We start from the raw sequence: 22,998 nt of genomic DNA on the forward strand, positions 1-22,998 counted from the left end.
TCGTTTCACTGTGAAGGTGCGAAAGTTAGAAGCAGGGCGATCATTTCACGATACAAATCAGATGCGTTTGCAAAGTGGGAATGGTGGCTCACGTGATCACACATTTCAGAGGCTATATTAAGAACCTGATTCGAAAAGGACTCTTATGCAACAATGCAAAATAGAACCGCTGGGAGGAGGCGTAGAAGAAAGAAAAAAGAAGAAAACCGGCCGACACTTTAGATGCTGAATAGAGTTAGACGACCAAGCAAGAGGGAAGTTTAGAAATGTCAAATCCTTAGTCGGTAATAGAGTTCACGCAGCCAATCACTTGGCTGGAGTCAGCTCAGCCTCCGTTGGAGTTGTTTGGAGCCCGAGCCTCGGTGAGATACTGTGCGTAAAATCTGCCTTAAACGCAGCAGCGGCACTGTCACAGCATCCAGAGTCCATTCTCTCACACACGGACTTACTTCCGTTTGAAGGGGAGCTGTTGTTGTTGCTACGATGGCAGTTTTGCGAAAACTGTTAATGTGAAGTGGGAAGGTGGGTCCACTGCTCCGTCTACTCGACTCAGTTGCGTCGAGGAATGATGCTGAGCAAACCTGCCGGAGGATTTTCAACTACAGGTAAGATGACCGTCGATGTTTAGCTGCTGGTTGCCACAATATGTTCTTAGGCTGCTGTTCTAGGATAGATGTATATCTGAGAGTAGTAGAGTGGGAACAAATAGGAAATTCCCTCCATTGTACGTTGAAAATTAAGTTTTCCAATTTTACGTGAAGCGGACGCACCACAATAGGGGAAATATATTGTGCCTTTGTTTGTGTTTGTGGCTAAGAAAGTGTCATGTATGAATAACCCATAGCAGATTAAACAAAGACAAGGTAGATAGACAGAGGGACAGAGGTGGTCATTAATAATCGCGGAGTCCAAGACTCTCATGCGCTAAGTGCACTCATTCCAGAGTCTGATGAATTATTTGTGGATGTGAGATGTGATTTTTGTTGTCTAATGTAGTGTGTAATGGAATTCCTTGTTATCTGAAGAGCGGCTCAGGCACAGGAGCATATGAGGATGGACACAGTGTTGAAGATACTGAGCTGAGTGTTGTGTGCGTGTACATATGTGTGAGTGTGTGGGCTCACATTCAGCCACTGGCCCACATTATTCATGCTTCCCCACGGCAAATAACTGTGAAAGCTACTGTGGATGCATGAGCTTTTTATTTTTTTAATCATAGGAGGTCAAAGGCTCCAAAGTTCTCCTGTAAATCTGCATGTGTTTAAGGACCGCTGTCTCTGACGGCCAGGAAGTCACTGCATATGGAGGAAATAATGCATCTCTTACAACACCCTCTGCCTGTTTTATTGTTTACTGTTTGTGGAGACTGTCAGAGGCAGCCAGAGAAGTCTAAAGGGTGTAGTTTATGCCACACTGTATACTATTATTTTCAATATAGATAGATAGATAGATAGATAGATAGATAGATAGATATTTTGCCAAACTCATGTATTTCTGTATGCCATTATGCTCCACTCAGTCACCTTCCAGACCTCAAAAATCAAAATCTCTGGGCAAAATCACAATCGCATCCAAATGTGCTTGTGCATTTCCATCCCTGCAGCTTGTTTCTCAGTTTTCAGACTTTCAACTAAACAAACACATGACATAACTCGGACTTATTTTCATAACATAATGCAGCCCCTTTATCTCATTTCGCCATTAGTCACGGGATGAAAAAAATGAATTTGATGGACGAGGTCCACAGGGACTGACCGTTTTGCAAAACAAAGTAGTGTATTTGCTTAACCCCAAATCTGGACACGCTCATATCACAGAGCCTCTCATTGGTGGACTGGTTGCCTTAGTGACTGCCTTTCCTGACAGCGTTCTTGTTTTTGTTGTTGTGTTTTTTTAATTGCTATTATTTTACATAAAGCAGTCATTTATTATTATTATTTTTTTATCTTCTACTCATTAGTCCCACTCTTCAGCTGCATTTGAACATCCAGGCGGAGTCGAGGAGGCCACTTCAGACTTGTCAAATTAGTATGCACCGCGAAATACAGCACCAACTATCATCCTTTCTCCGCGTATTCATTATAGGAAGCTGTGACACGTGGAAGATATTTTTTCACTAAATGTTTATATAAAACTGGAGGGGGGGGGTGAGATGCAACAGTTGAACATACACCAGATGGTGATTTTTATGGCTCAGACTGGTGAGAGCTTAGGAGAGGAATCCTGATTGTCAAACAAGATGAAATATTTCCTGCATTAGAAATCTGTTCTAGAGGGCACATTTTCATGCTTAGATCAAACTGGAGACCTATACCACACCTAGATTAACTCTATATTCCCTAGAATGTGCTGTGATTAGACTTGACTTCTTTCTTTATGTTTCAGGTTTTATTAACTAGATGACTTTTTTTTCAGCTGCCAGACTGCCCGATATTCTCTGGACTCCATCCTTTGATCCACAAGACGTTTGAACCAGCCCTCATGGAGAGCCTCAGCGAGCTCCAGAACCCCCTGCTGGACAAAACCAGCAGTCATGCAGTTCCTAACGACTACCAGGGCTACCAGTGTGACTACCCGAGCCAGCCTTATCAGGACAGCCTAATTGGCTACTACTGCACTGGGGCCAATGGCAAACATAAGGCTCAGCAATTCTTGGATGCCACCTCTCTCCATTTGGCAGTGGAGGCCTTCTACAGGCCCAGCTTCATCCTGTGCAAGGACGACATCAGCCTTCATAGCAAGGACTCGAAAAGCGAGAGCTTTGAAACCACTTTCACAGAGAGTAAGGCGTCAGATGGCGTTTCCACGGAAAACACAGTGGATAGCGCGCAAGAGGAGAAGGATGCCAAGATACAGACGGTATCCTATGAGGTGGAGGAGGAGCAGCAAGGTCCTGAGTATGAGGTCAGAGGTCACATGAAAGGAAAACATGAATATGTCGTCTGCATAAATGGCAGGGCACCATGCTTTATAGGCATGTTATCCATAGCTCCAAGCATCTGATGCAACATGAGGAAGTCTGTGTTATTAAGTTATTAGAGAAATAATAAACTTATAATTCTTCATTTTTTATACAAGGCATACAGGAATGATTACTGTAGCCATACATGCATAAGCAGCAGACCGAAGCAAGAACCGTTTGGCAGTGTTGACAGAGTAATTGAATATTGAGTCACTATATGAAATTAAATGCGTTTCAACACTTGCTTGTAACTGTCAGGGCCAGCTTTCAGCAGAAAATGAGTCACGGTGCTGTAGTGATGCTTATTATTTCATTTGCTGTTCTATTAGACTGTCGGCGTGATTCACGCGCATTTCTCACTCTTTTCTGCAAATGGTCAATCTGCTTGTGACTCTTTGAAATGCGGTGCGGGGTAATTGTTCGCTTTTGTCTTATAATTACATTCCAAGAAAATGACACATCTGATTTTTATCTATTTCGCAATTTTTCCCCTCTTTTTTGGGGTTAATATAGTCACAAAAAAGATAACATGACAGCAAAAAAGAGCAAAGTCTTTTCAGAAGTGGTGAAAATCTAATTTCACCCAGGGAGGCTTGTGAAGTACTCAGGGCTCTGAGCTGGCAGAGGAAGAAGTATAGCACCCTTACCGAGCTGATGATCACGCCAGCTCCTGTCACTCGGAGGCCTGGCAGATAGATTGAGACATAGCAGCAACTGCCATTAATGCCATAAGTAATGTCGTGCTTTAACGGTGTTAAGCGAGGCTGTGCTGATTCATGGCCGTCAGAGCAGGTGAGCCCGGAGCCAAAGTTATTCCATGTCAATTCAAAAGCGCAAATGAATGTGATAAAAAGCTGGCTTTCCAAATGGAATATGAGACCTTTTGCACCTACATTTCTTTACTTTCTCCTCCTGCCTTTGTGTTTGTGCGTGCATCCGTGTGCCGCAGCGCTAATATTCGAGTCATGCCGACTCAGAGAAACTGTGATTAAGAGGATTTTTACAGCTATGGGAATATAAATAAGAGAAACAGAGCAGCAGCTGGGGAAGGTCCATATAGTTCCAAAATTACCCATATATTGTCTGTGGCAGCTGTGTTTACACATTTTCCCTTCACAGTTGCATGTTGCTGCAGGCCTTGTGTACAATCAGCAACAGAGAGGGGGGGGAAAACGTAGATCAAGTCTCTGGCAGGTGATGTTTGACATTTGGGTGATACAGACAAAATAAATTGCAGGTAACAAAGTAACAAGACCCTGTGCATGATGCCACTGTGATTGCCCCTGCTAACTAGGTGCACAGATACGTGCATATGTGTGTGTGTGTGCGCGCCCCGGTGTTGAGTCGTCTGTCCCCTTCAGACATTAACAAGGACTAGGAGAGAGCTGTGACAGGGCTGTTAAAGGCACTGAGCCTCGGCGGACCCCCATCCGTTATACTGGCAGACCAGACTGGGAGCGTGTTCCCAGCCGACCGGACTCTGTGTCAGGCAAGCTGTCAGTAAGACTGAATGCAGCAGTCACTCAGAACTGTTATCAGTTCTTGCTACGGAGATAAAAGGAGATTACTGCTGTTTGTACTCACCAGTTTATTCATGTGATGTCAGATTATGCAGTTACCACCAGCTGCTGTTTTGATAGATCGTACCCGTCTGTCTAGGTGGACAGTGTTCATAAAGCAGATAAGAGAGAGCTTCGTAATCTCTTTCTTGGCAAAGGTATTTGTTTGTAAACTCTTTGGACCCCCGCTGACCTCTAAATAAGGTTTCTGAGCGGAAATCCTCTGAATATAGCTCAAAGTTATTACATTGCATCCAGTGTTTTGGTTAATTCGGATGCGATCAGACGCTAGAAAATAGTTTAGAATATTCTGTGAAATGTGGCTATTTACAAGTATGGTTCCTTTTTCTCTTGCTTGCCTCACTGCCTGTTCCTTAATTACCTCTAAAATGGTCGGTTCAGTTCCCGCCTTACACATCGATTTCTGTTTTTGCACTTTCCTTTTTCCCTGCTTTGATTGATCCGAAGGCAGGAAGACTAACAAATGAAACCTTGCTCCTGTGGGGGCTGTTTATTTAGACAAACATCCTCTCCATGTCTGGGACAGCTAAGAGAAGTAAGGCCACCTTCTCTTAAAGGTCACCTGTGTAGTAGTCACATTGCCATCGTTGCTGCAGGCTCGGTGTGCCCATGTGGCCTAAGTGGCATTCAGATCTATCACTCATTAGCTCCCGTGGCCCTGACTTTCAAGGTACGATGCGTTCAACAGGCTCCTGTTGTACACCTCATAAGATGCCTGGTGCATTAAGGAAAGATGGTGGAGGTCTCTCAGAGTGTAAAAGCAATTTAGCACATAAATGACGCTCTGTCCTGTCACCTTGCAATGATGGAACAATCCGTTAATCCTGTGTTATCTGTCAGACCGCTCATGTGTGTTGACAGAGGCACCAAATCCTCTCTGGCTGACTGAGCACATCCTGTCCTGGGCGGTTGTAGAAAAGGTTAGATACAGTAGAGAGGGAGCATGAGATGTCAAGCTACGACACCATAAAGCTGTCCAAAGTACACCTGGCTTTTTATACGTCAGCCATACTCTGTTATTATGTTTATATATAAGGTTCCACATCCGTTCTTTTTCTGACTTTTAATTTTTCTGTATAAAATCAACGTCTTCCAGAGTGACAGCTCCAGTGACAGTGAGAGTGAGGACAACTTCATTGTGCTGCCCCCTCGGGACTACTTGGGCCTCGCCATCTTCTCCATGCTCTGCTGCTTCTGGCCCTTGGGCATTGTTGCCTTTTACTACTCTCACAAGGTAAAGGCCCAGAGATCTCAAGGATGTCATCAACTCTTATTACACTGCATTCTATTTAAGGTCAGTGAGCACAAGCGTTCAGACAAGTGCAGCCGCAGCCCATTTTCCACCCTGTGACCCTCCTTGCAGTTGTTTCAGATGATTGGCTATGTAAATTAAACAGATTCGGCCCACTTGTCAGTCACCTGTGTTCACTTTGGGAAACCATTAACTCTAAGGTTTTGGTTCACAGTGCGCTCCTGTGTGAGCGACCGACTGCCATTATATTGTTTTTTAACTTGTTTTGCTCATAGCTGAGAACTCATTTGCAATTATAGCAGCACCTTTGGTTGGTCTTATGGTTAGCATCCTGCTGGTCTAAAAAACCATTAGCTTCAAGCCCTCTCACCTCAAACGCAGCACAGTGTTTCTCTGTAGTTTTGAAACACAATAATTGCAGAGACAATTATAGCAGAACAGAAAATAATGTGTCAAAAGAATAAATAAAGGCCAGCCTCATTTTTGATAGGAAACCAAAACACCCAAACAACACATTTGTCACTGTCAGAGGGATAATGACCTAATTGCCATGGTAACTAATGGCTCCCTGAGAGCATTTCTTGTTTTCTCTCTTTTAACTGTGGCTTTACACCTACTCAGACACTCGGTGCTGATGAGTAACACACCAGCTCATTTCACTCTCTGCTTTGTTTTGTCAGACTGGCAAGGCCGTTGCAAAGGGAGACTTCTCCAGAGCAGGGATGAGCTCCAGAAGAGCCCTATTCCTGGCTGCACTTTCCATTACCATTGGAACAGGGATGTATGTGGGGGTGGTTGTGGCCCTCATAGCCTACCTGTCCAAGCCTGGACATGTATAGCACTAGGACCACATGCTTGGAGGGTGGAGACGGTAGACATAAAGATGAAAGGAAGGGAAAGGGTGGACAGATATTTGCCTCTCCTGAAGGTGTGCGTCATTGTCGAAGCTGGCTCTCTGCAAAAGCAGAAGCTATATGAAGAGAAAGAACAGAAGGAGAGCAAGAGAAGAAAATATGTGTGGATGGAGTATTACTTGGACAGCATATTGATCTGGATTGAATCTTTATTTCTGGAATGCAACACTCCCGATCCCTCTATAAAAACACAAAAAGACAGTGCTGAGAAAGATGACTACTCTTCCACAAAGACTGTGCTACACTTATCTAAGAAAAAAAATGAACTCAGAGTATGACACTACCTACCTTTTATCACATTAATCATTTACAGCATTTTTATTTGACCTTTACATTCAGTGTACTATCTGTCCTTACTGTTGCAGATTGTGTATTATTCTCTTTGTAAATGAATTTCTTGGAAAAACAGTCAGCCAATGGATTTCTGGGTGATTGTTCATTTAAGGAATACTCGAAAAGGATCCAGTTAGTAAGACGTGATAAGTGGACCCCTGACAGAAAGACAACAAATGTGTCAAGTGTACACAAAGATGCCAAGCAGTGGACTAGAAATTTATTAGTGTCTATTGTGAACTGTAAATTTAGTCAATAAATATATTTGGCATGAATAATTAAACACTCTAATGTCTCATATTCCCTTATTCAATTTTCTTTGACAGGTGCGCCTCAGAGCAGGGATAGTTCTGCACTGGCATGGGGCTAGGAAAAAAGCAAGTAATTAACTGAACTCCAGATTATAATTTGATTTAAAAAAAAACAAAATTAAAAACCCCATTCACAACACAAAGTTTCACATATTAAGGGATGTGTTTATGTACAAAATCCCAGTGGACCAAAAGCTCAGAGTTAGCTTAGACTGTCTCAGCTGCTTGATTTCTGTTTCTAGATGTGAACACAGCACCTGCTGTTCAGACACACTGTTTATGATGGGCAGCCAATCACGACAAAGTTGGTTTAACTGGAAGGGAACTAAAATGGTTTGTTTCAGAGACAGAATGGACTGAGGGGAGAGTCTTGCACTACAGCTGAACAGCTAAATGGCTAAAGGGGTTAGCTAAAAGTATTGAATGATGGAAAGTTGCAGCAGTTAGTTGGGCTAAAATAGTTAGCAGTGAACAATAAAGACTTAAACTACTTAAGCTACATTTGACATAGCTGTTGACGAAAGGTGATTGATAAGCAAAGCTTAAACTAATAACTAAACTGATGAAAGATTAGCAATAGCTATGGTTGGTAAATGGACTCATTCTTACACCGCTTATCTACTCTAGCTGTGTTCTCAAAGCGTTTTATACAACATGCCTCGTTAACGCATTCATCCAAGCACTTGTTCTTTCTATCTAACATTCACACCCTAATGTATGCATCAGAGAGAAACTGGAGACTGGAGCGGCCATGGATCAAACCACCAATCTTCTGATTAGATGACCTGCCTTACCCCTGTGAGCTGACGGCTACCTCAATGTAATCAACAAACAGACAAAACTATTGGTTGGAAAAATGTAATGGTAAAATGGCTCAAACATCCAAGCTAGTCATAGTGAAAAATTTTGCATCAAAACCTACAACACTACGCAAAAGTCTTGAATCACAGCATGTAAGGCAGCCTGAACTCTATGAAGTCTTCAGAAACAGATCTCCAGGCTTCTTGAACGACATTTAAAGCTCTTCTTTGTCAATATGATCCCACACTGCTTCAATAATGTTGAGATCAGGCTGTGGGGAGGCCATCAATTTTCCATCAATTTTGACAAGATGTTCAGCGTCACTGATTGAAATGCAGCCCCAAACCATGACAGTGTTTTACAGATGGCTTTAGATGCTCACTGTTGTACCTCTCATGATTTCGTCAGTACATATTGACAATGAGTTTGTCAAAAATGTAACATTTTTATTCATCAATCCATAAGAACTGTTGCCACTGATTTGCAGTTCAGTTCTTGTGTAATTTGATATACCTCAGCCATTTCACTCCATTTCCTAAAATGACACACTGCACTCTTGAGAAATATGCCAAGTCTTGACATCGACCCTTCAACTGTTTGATGAGGTTTCAGCAAAAAGTAGATTGGATCTGAAGGGCCAGATACATCTCTCAGGTTCTGTGCCATGTCTTAGCAGAATTGTTTTTCCTGTTTCTTAAGGACATGACTTTCAGATACTGCCCATCTGCTGTGGAAAGGTTTTTAAGCCTTCGTGCTTTTATTCAGTTTCCTCTATCCGGTTGTTCAGTCTGACGTCACTAGCCGTGTCTGGGTCTAAACTCCGCTGCAGGTCCATATATCAAACGATCACTGTGGCATTACTGAGAGTTGAAAAACTGTCTAAAGTCTTTCATCTTTAATAAAATGATCAGCGTTCTGCTCTACCAGGTGTAACAATTGAGTTTAACATCCAGGCATCCATGAAAACGGAATTTATGACATTTAACGGAGTTAGAAGTTAGCAGGGAGTTAGCTCGCTAGCTTCTATCTAAATACAATATAGCATGTCCTGACTGCGGGGTTTTGGAAACAAATTAAAACGTACAGCTCTGTTATCACTTCCAGTATAAATGAAGACACAAAACTAAACAGCAGTAACGTTTGTAGGGTTACTGAAGTTGGGCTAGCTGGTATATAATGATGTGCTGCGTGACCGCTAGCGACACAGCTACGTTAGCATAATATAAACAAGCTAACTTTTTTTTCCACTCGATAAAAGTTACCGTGAGTGTTCTCGGTGGTCAGGAACAAATGTAATCGCATGGCAGGATGCTGTAAAAGGACCAAACTTCAGCCAGGAGAACAACTGAGATAATCCATCCACAATACGAGGTTAGTCATTCATATACTGCTGCATGGGCTGGGCTGTAGTTACACCCTAAGGTTTTAAAAACTGAGCTTAAATAAATGATTAGTGGTAATAAAAGCCGAGGGAGGTCAACAGTGATCACTGACTGTTTTAGGAGCTTTTTGAGATCAAATAGAAGAAAATACATAACATTAAACATGTTAACAACACAAAAGCCATATTAAACGCAGACTACTTTAGACCCGGAAGTAGGATTCGTCGCGTCATCACTGAACAACCGGATTGGTTTCTTTTCGGACACACGGCACACTGTGCCAAGAGATGACAAATTTTCAGCTAATAGCTCTTTGGGAATCACCTTGTTGGCACATTAATACTATTTTATGCATGTCCAACAATGCTGTCTTTGAGATTTTTCATAGATTCAACTTAAGAAATGGGAGCAAATTATGTCGCTGCTAGCAACACAGTGCCTTAAGACAATTTATATTTACGTGAATACACAATGCTGGTTCATCCTTTGAGATAGTTACACTTTGACAAAATTAACAACTTTTTTTTTTTCAAAGAAGTGATCCAAGGTAATTTATTCTGTCTTTTATGAACCGGCATTCTGAATGTATGAGATTATGTTGTTACAACGTGAAAAATGTTTACCGTTTCTGCAGCAGATGTATTTTTAATGTAGTCTGCAACGTCTGTTAAAACAGCTCCAAGTCTCGGTTGATGGAGGCATCCTTGGCTTATTTATAAGGCTGTCAAGGTACATCAGAGAACAAAGGTTGGAAACAAGTAAACGGGACACCGATTGTGTGGTTTGCAAAGCCTGTCAAAGCTTATTGTCGACCACGGAGCATTAGATTGACCACTTACTGTTGCAGGCACAAGCCAGTGCAGTCACTGGCATGTCTCTTCACTGTCGTTTGGCATCACTCACTGTCGGGGCTCGAGGTGACTTCAGCTGCCAGAATGCTGTGAGCAGGAACAGGAACAGTGCCTACACTCTGAAGTCAGAATGTCAAAACAAAATTAGACCAGCGCTTCACTCGGCTCGAAAACTTGGAACCACCACCACGCACGTCCTGTTCTCTTGCCCCACCTGCCATGCATACAGTTCATTAGCCTCAGAGTAATAGCTGTCAGGTTCAACTCTGCAGACAGCATAGCCAAGAAGCAGGAGAAAACAGATCACAACAAACAAATGTAGTAGACACTAATATTTAAATGCTAAGAATCCTACTCATCATAAAATCAATTCAGGCAAATATCTGGCACATTAATGAAAAAATTTCTTGAGTCATATGAAGCACACACAGTCCTGCAACAGACAAATTGTGCACATGATGTTGCTTTAAAGCAGCAGCACAGGTAACCACTTCATATAATAAATCCTCCTGCCTTATCAGCAAAAAGTTTACTGAGGTCATAAATCAGAGTGCATTTTAATTTTCCACATAGAATTCCACATCCTTTTGCCCCCCATTCCCAGTCATTAGAAAGGATTCACGTTCAAGGCACTTCTTTAATAGCTTCAGACACTGAGACTGCATCCACCTTTCACATTCAGGTGCTGAAGCGAACAATAAAAAGAGGAACAGAAGAAGCGAAAATGGACGAACAACTAAAATAAGTCTCAAACTGGCCCTCAGCTGCTGTCCAAACCTTTGTGGAACCAAATACAGGAAGACAGAGGCCTAGCTGGCTTTCCACTGCCAGACAAGCAAGTAACAGCAGCTGGCCATCTCCCACACTGCAGAACATGTTAGCCTGTGTTAGCAAAATCTTGTTTGCTCATCAAGACTGTATTGGACAGGCACAACATGAAGTAAGGACATTTGTGTTTGTGTAGATTATATCTTTGTTGAAACAATGTATCTTGGCAATATCACTGGAAAGCTTATTTATATCCACTTAAATGGTGATGTTACGGGTCCCAGATGTGAAGACCACAATAACAAAAAGAATACAAATCTGTAAAAATAAAGGTAGAGTCTCAGAGAAAGAATCACAGGAGCACTCGTGTCTTTTCCCGAATTGCATCTCTTATTTCAGATCAACAAATATAATTTACATCCAGTGCTTTCACTTGTCAGATATGCTCAATAACTGTAAAAGGTAAATAAAAGGCATTTGGCAAATATATGCATCTATGGTCATTACATTTCTCCAGTTTACACTGTTAATCACACTATTCCTTCACTCATTTACATCAGCAGTGCAGATACCATATAATGCCTTAACTGTCTTATTGCTCTCTCACATATAGGGCAAACTCAAAATAGCTTATCCACAAATCCGATATAAGTGCATAAATCTTACTAGATTAGACAACACACACCTGGATGTATTACTTTGCAATGTAACAACATAAATGTACATTCATTCTCAGCTTATTCTTAACATTTCCACATCACTTGAACCATAAAGTGTATATAAGATATTTTAATCTCAAATAATCTGATGTCAGGGCCTTTACAGTTAAATTGGAGCACCACACACACATATTTGCTTGTTAAATGGAGTTTACCCAGTTTAAATACATCCCGCGGGCTGGCGAACTCTCGCGGTAACTCTCGCGATAACTCGCGGTAACTCTCGCGAGACTTGGGGCTGCGCGGCTCGGCTTTACCACCGCGCCGCGCTTCAGTAATTTTCAACTAAACCCCACTTAAGGTTACATCGGCGGTGTCAACATAACTCTCAGTAAACACCGAAGTAGAACAAGGCACAAAACCCTCATACACTGTATTTTTAAGACGATACTGACCTGTAAAAATAAAGGTAGAGTCTCAGAGAAAGAATCACAGGAGCACTCGTGTCTTTTCCCAAATTGCATCTGAGAGGACAGGAAGTTGGTCCGCTCTAGGCAACCGCGGGCGAACGACTACAGTGTCAACAGTTCCGCTTATTATTTCTCACTTTTACTCTCCTCAATTGTTATGGACTACACGTAATGAATGTAAAATAATAATTGTCTTAATTGCTGACATGTTTTTCTTAAAAATAATAAAATTTACCAAAATGTGGTAGCACATTTGTGTTCACCACACGCTCCCCAACAGCAAAAGTGGCTCCTGACACTTAACTTGAATTATAAAAAAACCCTTTAAACTAACAAAGTCTCTTTACAGAAGTCCCTGGAATATTCCTCTTGCCCAGGTGTCCTTAGACTTCAGGCATTCTTCTTCCTGAGATTTCTGTTCGATTCAATAGCAAGGAACAACATATGAAACAGGTAAGTAAGGGCTAAGGGTGAGGGGAGAGGGGTAGGGGGGTTGGGAGTAGAGAAGAGGGTAGTAGAGGGAAGGATATGGCGAAGGCTGGACGTTGATGGTGTTCACCGCAGGATGAGCCTGATAGGCTGGTTGACCCAAGGATGGGTAGGTGAAGAATGTGGTGGGACGTCTCTGCCTGCTGGACTGCCTAAGATGAGATGGTGGCTCTGGATGGATGTCATCCCCTGGCTCCACCCTGGGTTGCGGCTCTGGGTCAGGAACCTCTACTGGATCAGGACTGGACTCAGTGACGTCAACTTCTTCTTGAACCTGAGGCATCTCCTGATCGTCACTTAGTTGAGGTAGGTCTGGGTCTCTTAACACAATTAGATCCTCTTCCGGAACCATGGCACTTTTTTTTCTAGGTTGGACACGAGCCCTTAAGACTTGTCCTAGTTCACTTGGACCAGAGCTCCGTTGCGCTCCACTTGGAACTGGTGTGACTGGAGAATGGCCCCCTCGAGGGTATCTGGGTACACCAAGCCAGTACAATGGCTCACCCTCTTCCGAGTCAGTTGTGTCAGGGTTCTGCTCTGGTGTCATTGGTCTTCCGGTGGACTTCTTGTTTCTCTTGTGTGGTCTTGTAGCCTGACTTTGGATAATGTCCACTGGCAAGTCATTTACTTGTAACAACAAGTTCCTGTGCAAGGTGCGAACAGGACGGCCTCCCGCCTCTGGACTCACTTTGTAGACGGGGTTGTCGCCCACTTGCTCCCTCACAATGTAGACCGTTTGCTCCCAGTAGGGTCTCAGTTTGCCAGGGCCGCCCCTTTCACTCAGGTTTCGTACCAGTACTCGGTCTCCTGCCTGTAGCATTACTCCTTTGCATCTTTTGTCATAGTTTGCTTTGCCTTTGGAACTTGACTTGACTGTTTGCATTTGCAATGCGGTATGCTTCTGTCATCTTCCCTTTCCATCTTTCTGCATACCCATGTGGTGTCTCAGTGTTGTTTTCTGCCATGAGACCAAAGAGAAGGTCTACTGGAAGACGAGGGTGTCGACCATACAAGAGGTAGTACGGAGAGAAGCCAGTCGATTCATGCTTGGTACAATTGTAAGCATGGATAACATGGGGTAGATGTTCCTTCCAATTTTGTTTCTCCTTTTCTCCCAGTGTACGCAGCATCTGTAACAGGGTGCGATTCAGTCTTTCAGTAGGGTTGCATTGGGGATGGTAGGGGGATGTCCTTGAGTGACCAACGCCTGCGAGTTCTCTTAGGGACTTGAATAACTGATTCTCGAACTCGCGACCCTGGTCGTGGTGGAGCTTGGAGGGGTAGCCGAATTTGGGAATGTAGTCATTGAAGAGGCGGTCTGCCGCGGTCTTTGCGGCCTTATTCTTGGTGGGATACGCTTGTGCGAACCTGGTAAAATGGTCTACAACAACCAGTATATATTCAAACCCACCTTTACAAGACTCTAAGTGCAGGAAGTCAATGCAAACAAGCTCAAGAGGGGAGCTGGACGTTATGCTACCCATGGGTGCTCTCTCGTGTGTCGTTGGCTTCTTCTGCTTGATGCACTGACACTTCCTTGTGACGTACTCTTCAATTTCTCTCTTCATGAAAGGCCAATAGAACCGCTCTCGAGCCAGGTTCAAGACTTTCTCCACGCCGACATGGCCCATGTTGTTGTGGAGGTGTGTGAGAGCTACCTGTCTGTAGAGAGTAGGTAGGACCAGCTGCTTGCATCCTGTAGTCTTTCTATAGAGAAGGTCATTCTCCATGTGCAGCCGACTCCACTCTCTCAACAGTCTCTTTGTGTTAGTGTCAGCCTTGTCATCTTCTGTTGGTCTTATGTCCTTCTCTACCATGTCAATGACTTTTCCGATTGCTGGATCTGCTCTCTGCGATTGTACAAGTTGGTCATGACTGATTGACTGTAGGGGTTCTTTGATGGGTAGGTTTGGTGCGGTGAGGTTAAGGGCTGCAATCCATGCTACGTCTCCTTGCTTCGCTCTTCTGCTCCCTTCCCAAACTGCACATACGGCTTCCTCCGACAGTTCCTCTGAGCACTCTCCCATGAACCTCTCAATGTCAAGTGGGCAACGTGACAGCACATCTGCATCAATGTTTACTTTTCCCGGCCGATATTTGATGTCGAAGTGGAAATCTGCCAATTGTCCGACCCAACGGTGTCCAACTGCATTGAGCTTTGCTGTGCTGAGGACATATGTCAAGGGATTGTTATCTGTAAAAATGGTGAAATGTGGAGCATAGTAGAGGTAATCCTTAAACTTGTCACAAACTGCCCACTTGAGGGCGAGAAACTCTAGTTTTCCGCTGTGGAAGTGGTAGTTTTGTTCAGCAGGTGTGAGCGTGCGAGACCCGTACCCAATCACTCTCATCTTGCCTTGTTGGTTCTGATATAGGACGGCACCAAGGCCCCTCTGGGATGCGTCCGTGTGCAATATAAAAGGGCGGGTGAAATCAGGGTACGCTAACACTGGTGGCTGAGTGAGCATGTCGATCAAGCGCTCAAGGATCTCTTGGTGTTCTTTGTTCCACTGTATCAGGGCTCGAGAAGGCTGCTGAGTGTGTTTTGCTCTGCCTCTAGTTGGCTTTGGTGGCAGTGTGTTGGACGGGACTTGGAGCAAGTCATACAACGGTTTGGCTATGCGGGAGAAGTCCTGCACATACGTCCGATAGTAGCTTAGGAATCCCAGAAGCTGCCTGACTTCTCCAACGGTCTGTGGCCTTTTGTGTTTGAGTGCCTGTACTGCCTCGGTATCTTTGGGGTCCACCTTTACTCCATCTGCAGATACCAATCGGCCGACATAGCGAACCTCTTTACGGAACAGCTCACACTTCTCGGGTTTTAGCTTTACACCATGCCGTTGTAGGGCTTGGAGGACTTTCTGTAGCACTTGGACATGTTCGTCAAACGACTTGGAAAAACAAAGCACGTCGTCAAGGTAAGGGATACAGCACTCGTCTCTGAGGGTGTCAAGCATTTCTTCCATGCTCTGTTGGAAGGCTGCTGGGGCATTAGACAGTCCAAAGGGTATCCTCACCCATTCGTAGAGGCCCCACGGGGTAGTGAATGCCGTCAGGTACCTTGAGCCTTCTGCGATGAAACCTTGATGATAAGCTTTACCCTGATCCAGGATCGAGAACCAGCTGTAACCACCTAGCGAGTCTGTGAGATCCTGGATCCGGGGAGTGGGTGTCGGTCTGGCACAGTCTTGTTGTTTAAGAGACGGTAATCGATGCACAAACGTAAAGACCCATCCTTCTTCCTTACGCAAATGACTGGAGCAGCATACGGCGACTGTGACTTCACTACCCATCCCTTGACAATCAGCTCTTGAATATACTCCTTTACTTCCCTGTAGAGGGGTTTAGGGATAGAAGCATAGGCCCTCTGGACTGGTGTATCATCTTTGAGCCTGATTTCCATTTGTAGTGAAGGGATACAGCCTATGTCTGTGCTGCTACGAGAGAACGCCTCACACTCTTCCCATAACACCTTTTCAACTGACTTCTGTTGGTCCGGACTCAGGTGGCTAAGATCAACTGGGGGTAGCCATGACTCAGTGGACAGTTCAGAAACAGGGGTGGCTGCGCTTACCTCAGCTATGGTGATGGGGCTCTGTGTGGGTTGAGTCAGCTCTGATGTGTTTGTGGGTCGGTCTGCCTCAATAACTTTAGCGACATGTTGAATAGTACCCAGGGCTGTTCTCTTCGGTAGAATTATTTCGTGTTTGGAGTGGTTAGAGATGGGGACCTTAACAAATGGCCTTTGAGGGTTGTTGATCTCCAGGAGCCCTTCCCCAACACTCAGGTGTCTCAAGGCAGTGTTCTCGTCGGGTTCGTACAGCACCAGGGGGTCACAAATGTCAAAACTTTGGGGTACTCTGCACCACACTTGGACTGCTTTTCCAGCAGGAATGGTCACATTGCTCTTCCCAATTCTCACTGTGGCTGGGTCACATTCTGCTCTTTGTGGTACTTGTATGAAGTTTACCATAGCCATCACTTGCTCTTCGTCTGTACCAAAAGCTTTGCGTAGGAGACTATACAATAAAGCACTGGCCTCTCGGTCTGACTCTTGTGTTTGGATAATGGCGCCAAGCACGTTCGCTCCCAGGAGGGGCTGAGGGAGTGACAGCTTACTGACAAGGAAAGGGGCTTGCACAGTAAGATTGGGATCTTCGTGACCAGCAAGAGTGACTGTAAGTTCAACCCACCCATCATAAGGAACTGCTTGTTCGTTAACCGCATAAACTTCAAGTCCATCATTTAACAGCTCTTGGAGGGGTCTCACCTGATAGTTAGGAATAAACCGCTGAACCCACTGTCTGTCCACTAAACTCACTTGTGAGCCAGAATCAAATAACACTGTCACTGGATAGCCACCAATCAAACACTTGAGGAGGCTTTTCTTTCCAACTAGGGGGACTTTACAGCTGTTTGGTGTTAAACTTTGGCAAGAGGTTACCTGTTGCTTTCTCTGGTCTCGCTTTGGCTGCCTTCTTTTTAGCTTACTGCGACGTCTTGCACACTCAGTAGTAAGCTGTGCAGAGGAAGACCTTACTGGCTGGGACTGTGACTCTGCGCCGGCCTCTGGCTGTCCCTCGACAGAGACCGATTCCAGTTTCCCTGAGTTTTGGTCCGCTTTAAACATCCCACCGCTCGGTGTCCTGACTCGCAGCATACAAAGCAATGACTACAGTCCTGCAAGTTCTGTTCAGTACACTTTGGACAAAGGAACGCTTTCTTTTGAGGAGGTCTGTTGGGGTTGGCTGGGGTTTGGAAAAGCGGGTTGGGAGGTGGTTGTGGGGACAGCTGGCAAGGCTTTGCCTCCTGTTGTTTAATTAGGCTGGCGACCATGTTAGTTAGAGTCTCTACTTGGGCGGCGAGTTGTTTGATTGTTGGTGAGGATTGTTCTTTGGCTATCTTGTTGTTTGCTTCGATCCCAGCACTTTGGGCTTGTGCACTCTTTTGGCGGGCGACTTGGCCTAACCTTCGCTGGTGTTCATTTTCATCACTGATAATCTTTGTGACCTCACTAAGTATCTCTTCGTCAGTGACATTGTTGTTTGAGGTGAGAGGTCTTAGTCTTTGTCGCAAGTCTGCGTACTTAGCCCCCAGGCCTTGATAGATTGTGTGGAGGAAAACTTCCTGGACGGTTCTTGGGTCATAGGAGATCTCAGTGTTGGCCTGCTTCGACTGAAAAATAAGCTTCTGTTTAAGTCCAATCATGCGATACAGAAACTGCTGGGGCGTCTCTTGTTCACTTTGTCTAGCACACATTAACTCCTGGAGCATTTCAGTTGTCGCTTTTTCTCCGAGATGAGACCTCAGAAAGCCCTGAAGTTCATGGAGAGACAGGTCATCTTTGAGCATTAACATGTCCCGGAAAGTGCCAGGCTTCACAATTCTCAACACACCTCGAACAATTTCAGCCTCCACAAATCCTTCTTTAACTCCTTCATTAATCTGCTTGGTGAGACTGTTGTAGCTGATTTCGGAACTGTTGTCTCCAATCTGTCCTCCAAACACTTTGAATTCTCTGCGTGGCAAGTACGAAAGGTCTCTTACAGTGACTGGCTGCTTAGGGCTAATCTGTATGATTGGTTGTGGTTGCAAATTGCTCTGCTGGCGTGCTACAGCAGGTGACCGGGCCCTTACAGTTCCACATAGTCTTAGCCTCTCACCCAGTGTCTCATACGCTTTCCTCAACTCCTCTAACTGTTGTATTTCTGCGTTTGCATAGGGGTTTGGTGATATATCTGGTGGATCTTCCGGCGGTTGTGGGTCTAGCACGGTATTGGATGGTTGTGGACTGGGCATGGCATGTACTTCATTCTCACCAGCTGTTTGCACGGCAGGATTACTTCCTTGGATGACTAGATTAATCAAATCATTCAGCGTCAACAAATGACTCATGCCCTCATCTTCAAGTTGCAATAGTGTATTTGACTGCATGTAGGAGGTGATATAGTCCATACAACCTTCTTTATCATCCTGACTGAGCTGTGTAGTGTCTTTGTTTTCTGATGCGAGGCTCTTAGCGAGTTCGAAGAGGTCTTGACCTTGGAGTGAAAACAAGCGTCTCCTGATATTCCAGGCGAGTTCCTTTCTCTCGGTCGACATGTTGTATGTATTTCTGATTATCCTTCAGCTCGATAGTGACTAGGATGCGTCACACTCCCCTCACTGCAGTACGGTTCCACGTCGAGGCAAAGGTCCCCTTTTCACCTCACTACCTGGACACCTACTCGCTGGCTTGGCTGGAGTAACGGCCTTGTCACAATTGTGTCGTGGTTCTGGTATCACTGGATCTGCCCTCGACGACTGTAGAGGAGAGATCCCGGACGAGCCCCCACAGTTTGTTACGGGTCCCAGATGTGAAGACCACAATAACAAAAAGAATACAAATCTGTAAAAATAAAGGTAGAGTCTCAGAGAAAGAATCACAGGAGCACTCGTGTCTTTTCCCGAATTGCATCTCTTATTTCAGATCAACAAATATAATTTACATCCAGTGCTTTCACTTGTCAGATATGCTCAATAACTGTAAAAGGTAAATAAAAGGCATTTGGCAAATATATGCATCTATGGTCATTACATTTCTCCAGTTTACACTGTTAATCACTACTTTTCCCTTGAACAGTCTCTCACTGTCGTTCTCTAAAACCTAACAGAGAATTATGGATTTGATCAACTGATCTCTGAACGCTATTGACACCCTCTTCTCAACGAGAAGTCTGGGCTCGGGAGAGCCCGAGTGCCCTGGAGGGACTTTCCCTGCCGGATACACGATGGATGGGTGGCAAACCTGGAGGATCTTGTGCCTGGCGGGACTGTCTATCGAGGACGCTGAGGATATTTACCTATTCGGAACCATGATAACAGGGTTCTTGCTGATCGGAGCTGGCTTGGCCCTGACTTATCGGAGAAATAAGAGAGCGGAACCAGCTGTTCAAACCCCCCCTAAGCTGACCGCTGGAATTGAAGCGATGGGACGAGGCGCGGCCTCCCACACCGAACGCAGCATGGTTAACACCTTGGAGACGCTTACAGCTGCCGTGAAGACTCAAACTAACACCATTGAGCGTATGATGGGATACATCAGAGAGGGGCCTGCTCACAATAACACCCTTGAGCGACAGTTGGATAACATCGCAGAACGGCTCACTGCAGCTGTGGGGTCTCAGAACCAAAAGAATGACAACACCACGGAACAGAAGCTTGATACCATCATGGGGAGGCTCGCAGCGCTCCAACGGGAAATCGAGGCCCCAGTGTCAGAGTGCTAAATTCGCTGCTCGCATAAAGGAGAAATCAACAATATTCTACATTTGGACACCACGGCGCCAGCTGCTAGGCCCAAGGCTGGAGCCCACCAAAACAACTCCCTGATAACGACTGTGTGATGACTATTCTTCCCATCCCATGAAGGACACCTGGATCGGCTGGAGGACTGTTTACTTAGCCTGATACAGCGAAGGACACTGTCTCAGCTGAACTATGGACACGCACACACATACACTTACACTGATAAGCACGCACTCATCCCCCTCCCTTCCAAACGCCTTCGATGCTTGTTCCTGCGGGGGAAGGCAGCGGGTCTGCGTGCCGCGCTGAAATGATAGCATGGTGCAGGACGACTGCTGTGTTCCTTCGAATCACCCCCCACCCCCCTATCCATCCCCTGTGGCTTGTCATGTGCTCTGATGTTGTGATGTGGACATTAATGTGCTCTCTGTGCAGAGGAGTTTTTTTTGTTTCCTGTTCTCATGCTGTCCTCCCATAGGTTGCCCAGCGTGTGAAGAGGTCTCTTTTTTCCCTCTTGTACTTTTCCCAATGTTGTGTAATTTTTTCAGTGTTATTCTCCCAACGCTGCCGGTCTCCGACTGTATTCCCATGTGATGTCTTGTTGTTGTGTGTGTAAGTCGGGGGGGGGGTCCTATTCCTCTGTGGGGCAACCTGCATATGGCCAATAAAGCATTCATTCATTCATTCCTTCACTCATTTACATCAGCAGTGCAGATACCATATAATGCCTTAACTGTCTTATTGCTCTCTCACATATAGGGCAAACTCAAAATAGCTTATCCACAAATCCGATATAAGTGCATAAATCTTACTAGATTAGACAAAACACACCTGGATGTATTACTTTGCAATGTAACAACATAAATGTACATTCATTCTCAGCTTATTCTTAACATTTCCACATCACTTGAACCATAAAGTGTATATAAGATATTTTAATCTCAAATAATCTGATGTCAGGGCCTTTACAGTTAAATTGGAGCACCACACACACATATTTGCTTGTTAAATGGAGTTTACCCAGTTTAAATACATCCCGCGGGCTGGCGAACTCTCGCGGTAACTCTCGCGATAACTCGCGGTAACTCTCGCGAGACTTGGGGCTGCGCGGCTCGGCTTTACCACCGCGCCGCGCTTCAGTAATTTTCAACTAAACCCCACTTAAGGTTACATCGGCGGTGTCAACATAACTCTCAGTAAACACCGAAGTAGAACAAGGCACAAAACCCTCATACACTGTATTTTTAAGACGATACTGACCTGTAAAAATAAAGGTAGAGTCTCAGAGAAAGAATCACAGGAGCACTCGTGTCTTTTCCCGAATTGCATCTGAGAGGACAGGAAGTTGGTCCGCTCTAGGCAACCGCGGGCGAACGACTACAGTGTCAACAGTTCCGCTTGTTATTTCTCACTTTTACTCTCCTCAATTGTTATGGACTACACGTAATGAATGTAAAATAATAATTGTCTTAATTGCTGACATATGTTTTTCTTAAAAATAATAAAATTTACCAAAATGTGGTAGCACATTTGTGTTCACCACAATGACACATTTGTAAGGAAAATGCGTTTGTGGGTTGAGCAGCAGAGTTGAGCATGTGGGTTGCACCCAGAGGTGTGGACTCGAGTCACATGACTTGGACTCGAGTCAGACTCGAGTCATTAATTTTATGACTTTAGACTTGACTTGAAAAAATGTTCTAAGACTTGTGACTTGACTTGGACTTTTACACCAATGACTTGGGACTTGAATTGGACTTGAACCGGTTTACTTGAAAAGACTTGATATTTTACCCCAAATATAAAATTTAACATGCATATTATATAGAGATTGAAAATGTGACGTCATTCACGGGTAGAACCGCAAAGGATTCTGGGAACTCGTGGCAAGCGGTACTAGCGCACGCAGGCTTTCAATTGAAACCAGTCACACAGCGATAAAAAGAAACACAAAAATGTCAAGAAGCTGTTGTGTTATTAACTGCAATAGCTGGTCGCATGACAGCCACGGGAAGCCGACGGGTAAAGAGATCGGTTGTTATCGGATTACGTCGTTGAAGAGAAATTGTTCGAGCCATGTTTCCGAAGTAACAAAGATGCGACTGGATTGCAGCCATTCAAAGACCAAATATAACGTCCCAGAACCCTCCAGCTCACAGGTTAGTCTGCTCCAAGCATTTCCACAAAGGTCAGTCTGCTGTTGTAGTTAATGCGTCATTTTTCTTAACATAATTGGTGATATAGGTTACAAGCAAGTCTGGCGCTGAACAGAAATTGTAGCGCTATGCTCCTTTGTTTATTGTGCATAAATAGTGAATTGTCCTGACAGAATATTGTGTTTCGCTTCTGTTATTATGGTACATTGACAAAAACATATACTTTTATTCACAGGGTAAAACAGTTGTTTTGTATCACTAATTGTCCAGTGCGATTACAGCATACAATATTATTGTCACTGCTACATTTCTGTGATGCTACCAGAAATTATTTCCACTGCTAATTAATTACCGTTGAGCTCAAAGGTCCTATTAATAAACGGTTAACGAATGTGTATTTATGACGACGATTTGTGAGACTGGTAAACTTATGATACGTACGATGGTCTTTCGTTCTACACGGTGCATTTCAAGGTCCTGCACCCATCCGTCGGTAAACTGTACCTGGGCTTGTTGCAGTGACCGGAAGTTACTAAACTTCATGAGTGTGTGCACTCACTCCAAGAACCGTATGCTTATAAATATAAATATAAATATGCTACGATGAGATAGCTGACTTCATCTAACTAGCAAATGTTTTCCAGGCTACGTTGGTGATGCAGTTTTTTTTTAAATTATATTTTTTTAAAAATATCATTTATTTATGTATGATATTTTTGTCATGCGATTTTAAAGCCGGTCCTACAACCGCATCCAAGAATAACATGCAGCTTATCTCAGAAC

At 44.3% G+C, this 22,998-nt stretch overlaps 1 protein-coding gene across 1 annotated transcript; it reads left to right on the top strand.

Annotated features, from left to right (window-relative positions):
• On the top strand, positions 1 to 6,633 carry LOC309695773 (synapse differentiation-inducing gene protein 1-like; the record flags this gene model as incomplete). Its single annotated transcript, XM_082516639.1, has 4 exons — positions 1 to 605; positions 2,416 to 2,904; positions 5,639 to 5,776; positions 6,475 to 6,633. The coding sequence occupies exons 2-4, from the start codon at positions 2,482 to 2,484 to the stop codon at positions 6,631 to 6,633; spliced, it is 720 nt and encodes a 239-aa protein (XP_082372765.1). The 5' UTR covers positions 1 to 605; positions 2,416 to 2,481.
• Between the last annotated feature and the right edge of the window lie 16,365 nt (positions 6,634 to 22,998).

The sequence above is a fragment of the Aulonocara stuartgranti genome (assembly GCF_965226115.1).
Source record: "Aulonocara stuartgranti genome assembly, chromosome: 19".
Classification (NCBI taxonomy): domain Eukaryota; kingdom Metazoa; phylum Chordata; class Actinopteri; order Cichliformes; family Cichlidae; genus Aulonocara; species Aulonocara stuartgranti.